Here is a 17266-nt window from a genome sequence, read left to right on the forward strand (position 1 = left end):
ATGTTTTTTTTCTTCCATGGAAAACAAAAGGAGAAGAGGCTTATGCTGGTTTTGAAACAGTTATTTTCATTCAGATTTTGACCACAATGTCTGATAAACAAAATGCTGACAAACATGTCACAGTTTGTGTCTAAAAGAAATAGCATGTTCTCAGATAAAGCATCTTTACATCTTGCCTTTTGAACACTTCATAATCTTGTCACTGTGTTATTCTGTCTTTCAAAGTGCACAATACAGTCCCTTAACGACAAAAACGTGTGACACATAAAACTATGTAAAAATGTATATATTTATATACATGTTTATTACACTCAACCTGTGTAATGAAAAGCTAAAATCCTATGTCAGTCCATCGGTTCCTGGCACTGTAAGCAATAAGACTCCATTTGAATGGTGATATTGCTGAATCCATATTCTATCTGGAGTATTTTGGTCATGTCCATAAGCACAGTCTGTGGGCTGGTCTGCTCATCTGGAAATTAAATCATTTGTTTGGGTTAAGCAACAGACATTTTTAAAGAAGAATTTAAACGTGTACATGTATTACCTATGACCGCGTGAACGGAGAGATGCGTTTCACTTGCAGTTAAAGACCACATGCGCAGACTGTGTGTAGATTTGACTCCGCCCACTGCCAGCAGAACGTCATTCACAGAGTCAAAGTCAATGCCATGCGGGACTCCTTCAGATAAAATATTAAAGGGTTAGTTCACCCAAAACCAACAGGGTTACTCACTTCATGTCTTTCCAAACCCATAAGACTTTCGTTTATCTTCAGTGCTCAAATGAAGATCATAAAAAGATTGTAAAACTAATCCAGCTTCCATTTATCACAACTAATGTGTGCACTGAAGAATGTTTATATTTGAATAAAAGCCTAAATTCAATCTGTTCATTATATAAAGCGATCCTGTCTTTTCAGAAAATTTGGACTAAACCACTCAATTCATATGGATTAGGTTTACGATCTCTTTATGAACTTTTTGAAGTGTCAAAGTGGTAGTTGTGTAGTTGTCAATGGCGGAACAGAAAGCTCTCAGATTTCTTTAAACATCATTCAGTTTTGTTTCAAAGATGAATGAAAGTCTTACAGGTTTGGAATGACATGAAGGTGAGTAAATGATGACAGAATTTAAATTTGTGGGTGAACGAACCATTTAACCATTGGCTTTTGTGTCAACATTTAGGGCATTTACAATCATATACGGATCAACTAATCACTTGCCTTCCATGAGAATTTTGAATATGTCTTTCAGGATGGTGAATGTTGTTCCGAGCACAAGTATTGAAAACAGAAAAGTACAAATTGGATCTGCTATTTTCCATTCAGGCTGTTAGGACAATGAGACAACAGTTATGAAAGCTTTTTAAATTGCATATGCAGCTGTTAAAAAAAGTATTTGCACATACTCTCTTAAAAATAAAGGTTCCTCAAGGGGATTTTCAAAACGATGCCATAAAAGAACCATTTTTTCATAGTGTGAAGAACATTTTAAAACTCTAACGAACAATTTTTCACTATAGAAGGGGTGTTCAAACTCCAACTTCCATCAACACACCTGCCTGGAAGTTTCTGGTATGCTTAGTAAGACTTTTATTAGCTGGTTCTGGTTTGTTTAATTGTGGTTGAAGCTAAACTCTGCAGGACAGTGGCCTTCCAGGAGCATTTTGCACTATAGAGAAGCTTTTGTTCAAATTTATTGGATGTTAAAGGTTCTTCATGGAACCATGCCAATAAAGAGCCTTTTTTTTGTCTCTGTTATTTTTCATGTAGGGGACATACAACATATATCAGACGCAAAACACGCAAGCTCCACAGAGAGAGGCCTCGAACTTGGTCCTCATGTTTTGGGTGCGGTAGTCTCGCGCAGTCAGACCTTCAGACTGACTGCAGAAGGTCTGGGCTCCATAAAGCTTTAATTTGCCAAAGGACCGCCTAAGAGGACGTCTGACTGACAAAGCAACCAATCACAATTCGTTTAGCTTAGTGTCATGTTTAGGGGCGTGACAATGTAAAGTCGATGTCCCCACAATAACAGACTGGCATGCAATTAATTCAAGAATGTTGTTCAAGTTTACTGCAACAATGGTGCTGGGAACTTCACATCATTTTGAAAACCCAGCATTTAGTTGATCCTTATAAGCACTCATTGCCACAGTTATAAACACGATGGATTTCTTCTTCCATAAGGGGGTTTGGCATCTCGACGGCTTTGTTTCCAGGCGGACCGCTAAAGAACGCGACACACGTCTCCCAGAAATCCTGTAGAATTCAACCAATCAGATAACGATTGGACAGACTTTGAAACTACCAAAGTGTTTCCAATTTTGTGTGGCAAATGCATCAGACGTTCAGCCCACAATCCGTGGGCGTAATGTCTGAGGCCGAGACTATGGGTGGCGTCTCAATCAGCTCTCTAGTTCAGTAGTCAGGGCACTGATCAGGGAGTCGGCCAGTATGGCTAATCTCAATTGCAAAATCCTTCCATTGCACTGAAACATTCACTCCCTAAAACATCCCACAATGCACTGTAAAAACCAGGGAGCTTCGATGGTGTCACAGAACTGTAAACATTGAAATATGTTGTTCAATTATTGAAATATTAACTTAAAATCTAAGGATCTAAGGGAGTGCCTCAAGTAAATATTTTGTCAAAGAGGTTAGGCTGGCACAAGAGTTTGAGAATCCCTGCATTAGATAATGAAATACAAAGCAAGTGGCATTTATTTGACAGAATGATTTTAAGTTAGAGGATCATGTTGATATAAATACGACGATCTATGCCTGTGTTCCTCTGTGTGAATTTAAAGAGAAATACTTCATTTAGTGTTAGCGTTAGTAAGGAGGAACTTTCCTGCAGCATTCGAGACTCACTGATCTGATGAATCTGATTAAATGTCCATAAAAGTGAAAGTCTGAGAACTTTTGTATATGCCAGTAGTAGTAATGTTACTAACCCTGAAGTAGATGATAGTGGCAGCCAGCAGCACACCTAAACTTTGCAGTAAATCCCCCAGCACATGAATAAAAGCGGCCCTCACGCTGGTGTTCCTGTGCTCTTCTGTGAGGCCGTGAGAATGACCCGAGACACTGAGAGAGCTGTGAGAGTGACGGGCCGGAGACTGGTGGAGAATGAAAGCCAAACTGATGGAAACAAACATTAAAACACTGTACAGGAAGATGCCATTTCCCAGCATGCATAATAATGAATCTAATGTGGGTCTACAAATGTTACAATCACTTAAAGAGGGACGTCTTTAAGTTAACATTTTGCAAATTTAGTAGGCTATTTTTGTCTTGTTTTCTTGTTAAAGTCTTAAAGTCCCCCTGTGGTGAAAATCAAGTTTTTAATGTTGTTTAAATGTCTATGTGGTGTTTTTAATATGCTTTAAAACAAACCATGTGCAAATTCATGAGTCAACACCATTGCTGAGTATGTTCTCTTAAAAACCGCGGTGAACCAAAGAGAGTCTCAAAAACGTGGTTTCTGACATCACAAAATACCTCGTAACCAATCATGTCAACGTGCCGGCGAGCTTTAGCATTTCATTAACAGCATACTAGCCAGGAGAAGCCAGGTTATCCCGGTATAGTTTTTTGTTGATATGAAAAATTGGGTCGATTTATGTATGGTGTATATTACAATGTTATGATGAACTATATGCCTTTCTCCACTGACATTGAGAAGGCATCTGTCTGACTCTGAGATGGCGAACGGTAACATGGTTCGTGTAACATAAGCAACACATTATTAGCTGTTTGATAACAGTCAACCAAAAGGATAATCATATTAATTTACCTTATGTGTCCGACGAGGGGCCGAGAGACGTTGTAAAGAGCGATACCATTGTGCAGTGTAGAGTGGAGGCGGAGCTAATTCATAAGCATATTCATAGAACTACATATACTAAATGAGGCAAGGGTGTAGTTACATTCAAGCAATTTTAAGGCATGTTCTTTTCAAAGGAAAAAAAGGATACAATTATTGACTACAGGGGGACTTTAAATAAAGGTATGTTTACATTGGTTAAGCTTAAAAATCTGTCAATGGGGTCAGAAAAATTAACTTGCTTTACTTTTAAATTAAGTTTATCTTTCTGAACCCACTGGCAAGAAAAGTGAGTGGTGCAATGCAATACACAATTGCTGAAATCATTCATGCTTATCACACAAATGGTGTACAATGAGCTTCATGCCAAAGTTTAACATTTAGGGTTAGTGCTAATTCCCTTACCTAACTATGAGTATGAACAGTTGTAATAGTGATGCGTGATTTAACAAACACCACTAATGAAATCAAATAACATCACTCACAAGATGTTGAGTGCTACAGCACATCCAGCTGTGATTATCATGACATCACTGTGTATCTCATAATCATCACTGATGATCCTCTGAACAGCAAGGAGAACGAGAACCACCGTCACAGTCCAGATGGACATAACAGACAGAAGAGCTCCTAAAACCTCTGGACAAAACAAATGACAGAAACACAGTGGAACAGTTGGCATAGTTGTTAAATGTAATTCCTAAGAAAGGAATAAACATTAGTGACATCATATACAGTTTTTCCACATTTTGTTATGTTACAGACTCCTCAAAATTCTACAAACAATACCCAATAATGACAACGTGAAAGAAATTTGTTTGAAAACTTTGCAAATTTATAAAAAAATAAAAACCGATGTAAAGTATTCACATCCTGTTTCCACTGATCATCCTTGAGATGTTTCTACAACTTGACTGGAGTCCACCTGTGGTAAACTCAGTTGATTGAACATGATTTGGAAAGGCACACACCTGTCTATATAAGGTCCCACAGTTAACAGTGCAAGTCAGAGCACAAACCAAGCCATGAAGTCCAAGGAATTGTCTGTACCGAGGCACAGATCTGGGGAAGGGTACAGAAAAATGTCTGCAGCATTGAAGGTCCAAATGAGCAAAGTGGTCTCCATCATCCGTAAATGGAAGAAGTTTGGAACCACCAGGACTCTTCCTAGAGCTGGCCATCCGGCCAAACTGAGCGATCATGGGAGAAGGGCCTTAGTCAGGGAGGTGACCAAGAACCCGATAGTCACTCTGACTGAGCTCCAGCGTTTCTCTGTGGAGAGAGGAGAACCTTCCAGAAGAACAGCCATCTCTGCAGCACTCCACCAATCATCCTCAGTAAAAGGCACATGACAGCCCGCCTGGAGTTTGCCAAAAGGCACCTGAAGGACTCTCAGACCATGATAAACAAAATTGGATTGAACTCTTTGGCCTGAGTCGCAAGCATCATGTCTGGAGGAAACCAGGCACTGCTCCTCACCTGGCCAATACCATCCCTACAGTGAAGCATGGTGGTGGCAGCATCATGCTGTGGGGATGTTTTTCAGTGGCAGGAATTGGGAGACAAGTCAGGATCGAGGGAATGATGAATGCAGCAATGTAAAGAGACATCCTTGATGAAAATCTGCTCATGAGCGCTCTAGACCTCAGACTGGAGCGATGGGTCATCTTCCAACAGCACAATGACCCTAAGCACACAGCCAAGATAACAAAGGAGTGGCTACGGGACAACCCTGTGAATGTCCTTGAGTGGCCCAAACAGAGCCCAGACTTGAACATCTCTGGAGAGATCTGAAAATGGCTGTGCACCGACACTCCCCATCCAACCTGACAGAGCTTGAGAGGTTCTGCCAAGAAGAATGGGAGAAACTGCCTGAAAATAGGTGAGCCAAGCTTGTAGCATCATACTCAAAAAGACTTGAGGCTGTAATTGGTGCCAAAGGTGATCAACAAAGTATTGAGCAAAGGCTGTGAATACTTATGTACTTTTTTATTTTTAATAAATTTGCAAAGATTTCAAAAAACTTCTTTCACATTGTCATTATGGAGTATTGTTTGTAGAATTAAACAAGAGGAAAATAATGAATTCAATCAATTTTGGAATAAGGCTGTAACATAACAAAATGTGGAAAAAGTGAAGCGCTGTGAATACTTTCCGGATGCACTGTATATTATCGGTCAAAAGTTTGGAATTATTATTATTTATTTTAAATCTCTTCTGCTCACCAAAGCTGCATTTATTTGCAAAACTGCAAAAATGTATGTACCTCTTGATGGAAATAAATGTTGTAATGTTATTTCCATCAAGAGGTGCATACATTTTTGGTCAAGATCTTGTCTTGAGAATATAAGAGTCCAGGACTCTGTAGAGTCTCCTCCAGCACATCCCAAAGACTTTCAATGAATTTAAGGTTGGACTCAGAGGTGCCGATTCATGTGTGAAAATGATTCTTCATGCTCCTCCCAACCATTCTTTCACAGTTTGAGCCTGATGAATCATTGTCCTCCTGGGGCCTGTTTCAGAAAGAAGGTTCAACCAACTCTGAGCTAAAACTTGAACTCTGAGTTGGCTTACCCTGAGATGGGAAACTCTGAGCTTTCGGTTACAGAACAGCTGAAATGAGTTAGTTCAATCAACTCTGAGTTGACCTACTCTGAGTTAAGCGCGTGCACCACAACTATAAAAAGCCATTATCAATGGAGCACAGATATTATGAGTCACCATGGCAACAGCGCCAGACAAAAAGAGGTCTTCATATTTCTCACCAGCAGAACTGGATGTGCTTCTGCAAGCATATGGAGAGTACAAACATTATTACTGTAATTTTACAGTATTAGAACATTAATACTGTAATTTAATTAAAGGGATTACTCTTAATTCTTCTGTAATTTAAAGTAAAATCTGATGTAATTGCATTAGACTATAGAACAATTCTTTATATTTAACATACATTTTTAAAAGGTATATTTTTAATGTAACCTTCTCCCTCTACACACTTTGGTCAATTCAAGAATAATTCATGCAATTGTACAGTATATTGTTTATTTGAAAGCATTAAAAGTGCAGTTTCTTGTCTCTCCTTGTATTGTTCAAGTGGTTGAGGTTGATATGGGATTTAGTAATTAGTAAAGTAGACCAATGCTTTCTAAAGATAGTCATTATTACATTAATCTAATTACACTGTTAAAGATGGCATTTGTAGTTAGTAATACAAGTAACTTACCCAACTGTTATAATATCAGAGCGGTGAAACTGGAAGAACAGTATGTTATTCAACCTAATTTTAATTTTCATGTAGGTGCAATCCTGCAGGTATTAAAAGAACATGGCAGCAGCTGAAAATTAAATATAAAAACATAATTCAGTCAAGTAAGGCTTGAGCATGTCATGGGTGTAGGCTACCTGACTTTACAAACATTTGACATATTAAATAACTAAAGCATCCAGTGTCTAGCAGTGCAGCAGCATTTTTGGCTGAGGGACTTCATCAGAACCAGTCACTCCCGAAGACCAAAGGGCCTTCATAAAATGTAAGAGGTTTACATATGTGTTATTTTTTATATCCTGCTATTTTTGATATTTCCATTTATTTTACTTTGGGTTGGGTTTTTTGTTGGTCCCAACAGATTCTGATGGTAATATCTGTCTTTTGGAGCCTCCTGTCCCAACAGAACCCCAGGCAGTTGTAAGTCGCCTACTCAATACACCAGAAATTATGACAAATAGTGTTATAAAGTGTACTCGGCCAAATGCTCATCTTCACAGGACGATGGGGATAAATACACTGCTCAAAAAAATAAAGGGAACACTTAAACAACACAATGTAACTCCAAGTCAATCGCACTTCTGTGAAATCAAACTGTCCACTTAGGAAGCAACACTGATTGACAATCAATTTCACATGCTGTTGTGCAAATGGAATAGACAATAGGTGGAAGTTATAGGCAATTAGCAAGACACCCCCAATAAAGGAGTGGTTCTGCAGGTGGTGACCACAGACCACTTCTCAGTTCCTATGCTTTCTGGCTGATGTTTTGGTCACTTTTGAATGCTGGCGGTGCTTTCACTCTAGTGGTAGCATGAGACGGAGTCTACAACCCACACAAGTGGCTCAGGTAGTGCAGCTCATCCAGAATGGCACATCAATGCAAGCTGTGGCAAGAAGGTTTGCTGTGTCTGTCAGCGTAGTGTCCAGAGCATGGAGGCGCTACCAGGAGACAGGCCAGTACATCAGGAGACGTGGAGGAGGCCGTAGGAGGGCAACAACCCAGCAGCAGGACCGCTACTTCCGCCTTTGTGCAAGGAGGAGCAGGAGGAACACTGCCAGAGCCCTGCAAAATGACCTCCAGCAGGCCACAAATGTGCATGTGTCTGCTCAAACGGTCAGAAACAGACTCCATGAGGGTGGTATGAGGGCCCGACGTCCACAGGTGGGGGTTGTGCTTACAGCCCAACACCGTGCAGGACGCTTGGCATTTGCCATAGAACACCAAGATTGGCAAATTCGCCACTGGCGCCCTGTGCTCTTCACAGATGAAAGCAGGTTCACACTGAGCACATGTGACAGACGTGACAGAGTCTGGAGACGCCGTGGAGAACGTTCTGCTGCCTGCAACATCTGTGAAGAGCACAGGGCGCCAGTGGCGAATTTGCCAATCTTGGTGTTCTCTGGCAAATGCCAAGCGTCCTGCACGGTGTTGGGCTGTAAGCACAACCCCCACCTGTGGACGTCGGGCCCTCATACCACCCTCATGGAGTCTGTTTCTGACCGTTTGAGCAGACACATGCACATTTGTGGCCTGCTGGAGGTCATTTTGCAGGGCTCTGGCAGTGTTCCTCCTGCTCCTCCATGCACAAAGGCGGAAGTAGCGGTCCTGCTGCTGGGTTGTTGCCCTCCTACGGCCTCCTCCACGTCTCCTGATGTACTGGCCTGTCTCCTGGTAGCGCCTCCATGCTCTGGACACTACGCTGACAGACACAGCAAACCTTCTTGCCACAGCTCGCATTGATGTGCCATTCTGGATGAGCTGCACTACCTGAGCCACTTGTGTGGGTTGTAGACTCCGTCTCATGCTACCACTAGAGTGAAAGCACCGCCAGCATTCAAAAGTGACCAAAACATCAGCCAGAAAGCATAGGAACTGAGAAGTGGTCTGTGGTCACCACCTGCAGAACCACTCCCTTATTGGGGGTGTCTTGCTAATTGCCTATAATTTCCACCTATTGTCTATTCCATTTGCACAACAGTATGTGAAATTGATTGTCAATCAGTGTTGCTTCCTAAGTGGACAGTTTGATTTCACAGAAGTGTGATTGACTTGGAGTTACATTGTGTTGTTTAAGTGTTCCCTTTATTTTTTTGAGCAGTGTAGTTTCTAGAGGCCTACAGAGATAATGTTAATATTATGTGTCTACACATCAAACAATCTACACATTCTGATTTTTTTCACATTTTTATGTGGAGTAGCCTATAGAATCTAGGTTTAAATCTAAATATAAACGGGTATTCTTATATCTCCCCGCGCCCCCAGAGTGTGGAAGAACAGCAGGAGGAAGGTCCATCAACTTCTGGTGCACAGATGAACACAGTTCAGTGATTTCCAGTAAATGCCACAGTTTAATTCTGTAGAATTTGTTTAGAACTACATTATGTAACTCTAATCTACTACTGTATTTTCAGTTGCCAGTTAAGGAGTTATAGACTTCATCTTATTAAAAAATGATAGAAAAAAACTGCAGTAAAAATAGCAATATTTTATTTATTAATAAAAGATTAATTTTATTAAAGGGACACTTCACCCATGGGAACATTGATCTTTATTGAAAGTGGGTCATATATGTAGTCGAAATGTAAAATTAATTTTGAATTTGGTGCCTTCTTGGCCGAGGAAAGAAAGAAAGTAACTTCAGGACGCATTTGTATGAAAGACACCAACTCCCACAATGCACCACATTGCACAGCTGCGCAAGCCACTCCCACTAATCCAGAAAGCGCATATCTGCCTAAGAGAAATAACTCTTCCGTCTACAAGGCTAGCTACCACCAGAGCTTGAAATTAATTTCACACAAAATGTCTAGTTAGTTGGCGAACTCATTAGTGAATTACTCTTCATTTGTATTTCTTTCGAAGTGGTGAATTATTGCATTGTAACGTTACCTGGATGTTCAGTCAGATGCGGTGCGAAACTAGGATAGTTCACAACACAAACGTCCGTGTCCTCGTCTGATTCACAACACAAACGTCCGTGTCCTCGTCTGATTCAGAGATTTCATCCAGGAGAAGTTGTCATTGTTGAAATTCTTTGCCACAGTCAAGACCCCTATCTCTGTGTTCGTAGCGGTTCGTAGTTGCATAGTGAGATCACCGGCGCCACCAGTCCGCCCTAACCCGAGCCAGTCCGGGCTCCTCGTCCGCGGCAGGCAGGTCTTCTGCCTCGGCTGCTCTTCGCTATAATGCGGCTTGTAAAGGTAGCCACAAACACCTGATTCAAGCATCAGACTTCTGAAATCCTCTTCCTCTATATCATATTGAGCACTCTCCTCCGCTATTGTCATAACTTTACATCTGTCTCCACAGCGCCTGTTAGCTTAGCTTCCAAACAAGATGGAGGATATTGCTTTTAGTTTTCAGAAAGTCAAGTCCCACCCACTGATCTGTAATAGGCCTGTAGCGTGAGCGGTTCCCGCCCCCTGGGAAAGATGAGGAACGAGTGTCTGTAGTCTCTACACTTTTCAATGAAATGTGACTTCCTGCTTATTATGACGCAAAATGATGATTTTTACGTCATAATAAGCAGGAAGTAAAACACTTAAATCCTTATTTCTCCCATCTCAGGGAAAAATGGATGAAAAATCCACATTTATTATAATATATGACTGGGTTTCTAACAATACAAAGCTTAATGCAAATGGGTGAAGTGTCCCTTTAATAAAAATGTACTGAAAGAATGAATGAGGTGTTTAATGAGGCGATTGATCGATTGCTCCTGTCTGCCTCGCTGCCTGCTGTGAGTGTGTTTGCTTCGGTGCTGTAAGCTCCGTCTTAGCCTCGTATTTCTTTGTTTTGAACCATCATTTACTACAATTTGTAGTTGTTTATACTAAATACAGCTTACCCAACATCTCAGATTGACATCGCTAGCTTCCGTTAACTTACTACTAACACAACACGCTAATTCGCTACTGCTAGCCTGTTAACGCGCCACCCGTGCGCTCAGCTGTTTTATTTATTTATTTTTCTCTCGCGCGCTCGCGCCTTTGAGTTCAAAAGCTCAGGTAAGTAATAATCAGTCAACAAACACGGTGAGTAATGTCTTGTCCTGTTATTGTCACCTGCACTTCATGTCACATGTTTAGCATAGACTTCTCTGTTGGCAATGTAGGATTTATATGTGATAAATGTAAGGAGACAGTTAGGCTGACAGAGAAGATTTCAGAATTAGAGACACGCATCCAAACTTTAATTGAGGATAGTAAGAGTGCTAGAGCTTTAGATACTATTTTGGATGCGCCTAGCATAGTGAACTCTTTACATGATTCGGTTCCAGCTGAAGTAGAGCCTGTGCAGCCGGGCAAATGGGTGACAGTGAGGGATCGCTCTAGTCGCGGATCAAAAAACCACTCTTCCGTTCCGATTACCACAACAAATCGATTTGCCCCGCTCAGTGAAACACCCACTGAGAATTCTGTTGATTGTGCCCTAGTAATTGGTGATTCGATCACACGGAACGTGAAAATAGAGACACCAGCGAACATAGTCACATGTTTGCCGGGAGCCAGAGCGCCTGACATCAAAGCAAATTTAAAAGTGCTGGCTAATGCTAATCGTAAATTCTCTAAGATCATTATTCATGTCGGCACTAATGATGTTCGACTCCGCCAGTCGGAGATCACCAAAATTAATATTAAAGAGGTGTGTGAACTTGCAAGTACGATGTCAGGCACTGTAATTTGCTCTGGCCCCCTTCCTGTTCGCAGGAGTGATGAGATAGTTAGTAGATTGTGTTCACTGAATCGCTGGCTGTCTGAGTGGTGTCCGTGTAATAATATAGAATTCATAGACAATTGGAAAAGTTTTTGGGGCAAACCTGACCTGTTGAAAAGAGATGGTATTCATCCCTCCTGGGATGGTGCTGCTCTTCTATCTAGTAATATGGCTCATAGTCTTAGAGCTCAAACATGACAAATTGGGCACCAGGTCAGGAAGCAGACAGACTGGCTAAACCAACCGTCTGCTAGCGGCCTCGCGTCACCCAGGTCAGATAAATCCTATCACATAGAGCCTCTTTCACCTAGCTATCATCATATAGAGACTGTGTCTGTTCCCCGATTTTGGAAATCCAAAAAATGTTTAAACCCATCTAAGGTTAAAAATTTAATTGATGTTCAACAAATAAAAAACAGCTATAATACAGATGAGCAAATGCTAAAGCTTGGGTTGCTGAATATTCGATCGCTTACTTCAAAAGCACTCATTGTTAATGATATGATTTCAGATAATAACCTAGATGTGCTGTGTTTGACAGAAACCTGGCTAAAACCAAGCGATTACATTACTTTAAATGAGTCCACCCCGCAAGATTACTGTTATAAACATGAACCTCGTCTGAAACGCAAAGGGGGTGGTGTTGCTGTAATTTATAGTAATATTTTCAAAACCACTAAGAAATCAAGTTTCGAATATAATTCTTTTGAAGTGTTAGTGCTTAATGTAAAAATATATAGTAAAAATGATAAATCACGTTTGAGATTTGTGCTGGCTACTGTATACAGGCCACCAGGGCACCATACAGACTTTATCAAAGAATTTGCGGACTTTCTATCAGAGTTAGTATTGGCTGCAGATAAAGTACTAATTGTTGGTGATTTTAATATACACATCGATAATGAAAAAGATGCATTGGGTTTGGCATTTAAAGACATTGTAAACTCAATTGGAGTTAGACAACACGTGTCAGGACCTACTCATCGTCGTAATCATACTCTAGATCTAATATTATCACATGGAATAGATGTTGATGCCGTTGAAATTCTGCAGCAGAGCGATGACATCTCAGATCATTATCTAGTCTCGTGTAAATTACATTTAGCCAAGGCTGCAAAGCCGACTCCGTGTTACAAATATGTTAGACCTATCACTTCTGCTACTAAAGATTGCTTTATTAATAATCTTCCTGATCAGTTTCATCATCTCAGCATCCCGGATAGCTTAGAAAAACTTGATATTGCAACAGAAACTTTTAACTCTCTCTTTTCCAGCACTTTAGACACAGTTGCTCCTTTGCGCTTAAAGAAGATTAAAGAAAATAATCCAACGCCGTGGTACAACGAGCACACTCGGGCCCTTAAGAGAGCAGCCAGAAAAATGGAGCGCAACTGGAAGAAAACAAAATTAGAGGTATTTCGCATTTCATGGAAAGAGAGCTCGATTGCTTACAGAGAGGCTTTAAAAGCTGCTAGATCTGCTTATTTTTCAAACCTATTAGAAGAAAATAAACATAATCCTAGGTATTTATTTGAAACGGTGGCTAAACTAACGAAAAAGAAAGCTTCAAACACAGAAGGTTCCAAGCAGCACAGCAGTAATGACTTTATGAACTTCTTCACTTATAAGATTGATAATATCAGGGATAAAATTATAACTATGCAACCGTCTACTACAGTATCGCATCAGGCAGTGCATTGTAGTCTCCCTGAGGAAAAATTTGATTCATTCATTGCTATAGGAGAGGAAGAATTTACTAAACTCGTTAAATCATCTAAATCTACAACATGTATGTTAGACCCTATACCGACTAAGCTACTGAAAGAGATGCTTCCAGAGGTCATAGATCCTCTTCTTAATATCATTAATTCCTCTTTGTCTCTAGGATACGTACCAAAAAACTTTAAGCTGGCTATGATTAAACCGCTTGTTAAAAAAATGCCACTTGATCCTTCAGAATTAGTCAATTACAGGCCGATCTCGAATCTACCTTTTCTGTCAAAGATACTAGAAAAGGCAGTATCTTCACAACTATGTTCCTTTCTAGAAAGAAATGATATCTGCGAGGATTTTCAGTCTGGATTTAGACCGTACCATAGTACTGAGACTGCTCTCGTTAGAGTAACAAATGATTTGCTCTTATCATCCGATCGTGGTTGTGTCTCTCTATTAGTGTTACTCGATCTCAGTGCTGCGTTTGACACCATTGACCACAACATTCTTTTAAATAGACTAGAAAACTATGTTGGCATTAGTGGAATTGCACTAGCATGGTTTAAATCATACTTATCTGACCGTTATCAGTTTGTAGCAGTAAATGAAGAGATGTCTTATCAATCACAAGTTCAGTATGGCGTACCACAGGGCTCAGTACTAGGACCGCTGCTGTTCACTCTGTACATGCTGCCATTTGGAGATATCATTAGGAAGCATGGAATTAGCTTCCACTGTTATGCCGACGATACTCAGCTCTATATTTCTTCAAAACCTAACGAAACTTACCAATTCACTAAATTAACAGAATGCATAGCTGATATAAAAAATTGGATGACTCGTAATTTCCTACTTCTAAATTCTGAAAAAACAGAGATTCTAATTATTGGACAAAAAACTTCCTCACGTAATAACCTAGAATACTGTCTAACACTCGATGGCTGCTCTGTTAAGTCTTCGTCGTCGGTTAGGAACCTGGGTGTGCTCTTTGATACCAATCTTTCATTTGAAAGTCACGTGTCTAGTATCTGTAAAACCGCATTTTTCCATCTTAAAAATATATCTAAATTACGTCATATGCTCTCATTGACAAATGCGGAACAATTAGTCCATGCGTTCATGACCTCAAGGCTAGATTATTGTAATGCTCTACTGGGTGGTTGCCCTGCACGCTTAATAAACAAACTACAGCTAGTTCAAAACGCAGCAGCTCGAGTTCTTACCAGAACCAGGAAGTATGACCATATTAGCCCGGTTCTGTCAAAACTGCACTGGCTCCCTATTAAACATCGCATCAATTTTAAAATATTGCTGATTACTTACAAAGCACTAAATGGTTTAGCTCCGCAGTACTTGAGCGAGCTCTTAACGCATTATACTCCTTCACGTCTATTGCGATCTCAAAATTCCGGCCAGTTGATAATACCTAGAATATCTAAATCGACTGCTGGCGGTAGATCCTTTTCCTATTTAGCACCAAAACTTTGGAACAGCCTTCCTACCATTGTCCGGGAAGCAGACACACTCTGTCAGTTCAAATCTAGATTAAAGACACATCTCTTTGACATAGCGTTCACATAATACATTATAGACTTCTATAATTCAATGTTAGGCTGCATAGATTAGGTCAGCTGGAACCGGGAACACTTCCCATAAATCCTGATGTACTTGTTACATCATGAGAAGAATGGCATCTACGCTAATTTTAGTGTCTTTGTTTATCCCAAGGTTTTCCCGCAGCCTGCCGGATCCAGGCCGTTTCCAGATCTGATGAAGGACCTTCGCCTGGACCCGGTGTCAACGCAGTGCTGAAGTGCCAACTAGTCTCTCCCTATGGAGGATCCCTTTCCCACTCTACAGATAACGCGTCGTCGGGAAAACTCAATTTGCGTATCTACCCCGAATTGATAAAATAAAATAAAATTCTGAATCAAAACTATAAGGAAACACCAGTAATTTGTTTAGGTTTGGTTTGTAGGGAATTCCAAACTTGCACACATATATTCAAACGCACATAACTATAGAACCCGTTCTTAATGCGCATCTGAACGCCATCAGCGTTTCTCACAGGTTCGCGTTTAAAGTCTGTGTAGAGAGAATGGTGTCGTCTTAGCGGCCCCTAATTTAAAAACAAATGATCGTTGCGACGGAAGCGAATCAATCAAAACTAACTTTAGCCGGAAAATAACTTTATTAAAGAACCGCTATAAAGCCAAAACAATCTTACGTTAAATTATACATTTATCTCTGTAAAGCTGCTTTGAGACAATCTACATTGTTAAAAGCGCTATATAAATGAAAATGACTTGACTTGACTTGACTTTAAACACCACTTCCTCTTTAAAAAAGGAGACCGATAGAAACTCTGGGTTTACCGAAGAAAACCTGCTCCCGACCAGGTTAGGTTCACACAGAGTAAGTTACCATGGTAACTGACTCTGAGTATAAGTTACCTCTCTTTCAGAAACGGGCTTGACTTACTCTACTTTCTCAGGTTTAACATACCTCCCATTCTGAAACAGAAAACCCAGAGTTTCCCTCATTTCAGGGTTAACATACTCAGAGTTTTCACTTAACCTCCTTTCTGAAACAGGCCCCTGGAATATGGCCATTATGTGTCTTCCTACAGAGTTGTTTAAGAAATGAAAAGCTATACACTATCAAATAGGGTTAAAAGAACTGCTGCCAAACATATAACATGATAGAAACAGAATCACTGCAATAATGATCCAATCATAGACTCTTAAGCATTTGCCTATTTAAGCATTGGCCAGGCAGTGTATATATATCCAGCAGACTAAAGGACCCACACACACCTGATCGATGCCATCCAAAGGTCAGATGTTTGGACGGCGGTCTGGAGGAAATCCACAGCGAGAAGAGACTGATCAAAACGCTGCCAAAGTCAGTGAGAAGATGAGCAGCATCAGTCATGATAGCGAGACTGTGAGCAGCGTAACCACCTAAGAGAACACCATACCACACACAGTCAACACAGTACCACACACAACCTGCTACAGGAGATGATAACATCTGTTACTATAGGCTATTCAAGCTTGATTGGTCTCAAATGCATATAGAAGTAACAGTATGTCTGTCTAGGTTGTTTAAACTGTGCACGTCTTAAAATTCTCACCAACGACTTCTCCGATCATGAAGATCAAGCACACAGCACATGTGATGAGTAACTTTCTCCGGGCCTGTGTTTTGTCCTGGTGCTTCAAGCTTGTGTCTTTCAGGCTGTGACAATGAAAAGCGTGTGCGTCATGTTGACACTCAAACTGAGTGCTGAGGTATTCATCCTCTGAATTATCCAGCAAACTATAGAGGAAAGAATCAAAACAGAATGAAGAAAGCGAGATCAAACACTTGGAATAACAGCAGAACGGGTTTGAGAGACTTACCCCAAAAGTTCAAGTGAGTCTGTCGAGGTCTTGTTCTGCTTGGTCAGCTGGACTTTCTCCAAATTCACCATGGAGGCCATTAACAAAAAATCCTTCCAAATAGTAAGTTCCAAATAACTAGTGCTTGAAACTAATGTAAAACTTTAAGTTTCCAGTCAATTTAAAGCCACATGTCGCTCCACACGCTGCTACTATAACATGCCGGAAAAGTTAGTTGGTGCCGTGAAACCATGTTTAGTTTTCACCAAGGTCACTTTCCAAAACTAGCGATAATGTGAGATAAAGCTTTTGGAGGGTTTGGATAACAGATGTGTACATATAGCATTTTCACTGC

The 17266-nt window shown here is 40.5% G+C and overlaps 1 protein-coding gene across 1 annotated transcript; it reads right to left on the reverse strand.

Moving 5' to 3' along the window:
- Positions 1-39: 39 nt before the first annotated feature.
- On the reverse strand, positions 40-17147 carry LOC311280477 (proton-coupled zinc antiporter SLC30A2-like). The gene is made up of 8 exons (XM_084392642.1): positions 16933-17147; positions 16665-16849; positions 16345-16491; positions 4316-4469; positions 2959-3145; positions 1226-1331; positions 548-682; positions 40-472 (listed from the first exon to the last, which is right to left on the reverse strand). The coding sequence occupies exons 1-8, from the start codon at positions 17010-17012 to the stop codon at positions 345-347; spliced, it is 1122 nt and encodes a 373-aa protein (XP_084248768.1). The 5' UTR covers positions 17013-17147; the 3' UTR covers positions 40-344.
- Positions 17148-17266: the final 119 nt, after the last annotated feature.

The sequence above is a fragment of the Rutilus rutilus genome, assembly GCF_951802725.1.
Source record: "Rutilus rutilus genome assembly, chromosome: 21".
In the NCBI taxonomy this organism is placed as follows: domain Eukaryota; kingdom Metazoa; phylum Chordata; class Actinopteri; order Cypriniformes; family Leuciscidae; genus Rutilus; species Rutilus rutilus.

What these genes read in the sequence shown, in the direction of transcription:
- LOC311280477 (XM_084392642.1), bottom strand. Translation starts at nt 17,012, where the DNA reads ATGGCCTCCATGGTGAATTTGGAGAAAGTCCAGCTGACCAAGCAGAAC. An exon ending in CATGATCGGAGAAGTCGTTG is followed by an intron (nt 16,492 to 16,664) that starts GTGAGAATTTTA and finishes GTGTTCTCTTAG; the next exon opens with GTGGTTACGCTGCTCACAGT. An exon ending in GCTGTAGCACTCAACATCTT is followed by an intron (nt 3,146 to 4,315) that starts GTGAGTGATGTT and finishes TGTTTCCATCAG; the next exon opens with TTTGGCTTTCATTCTCCACC.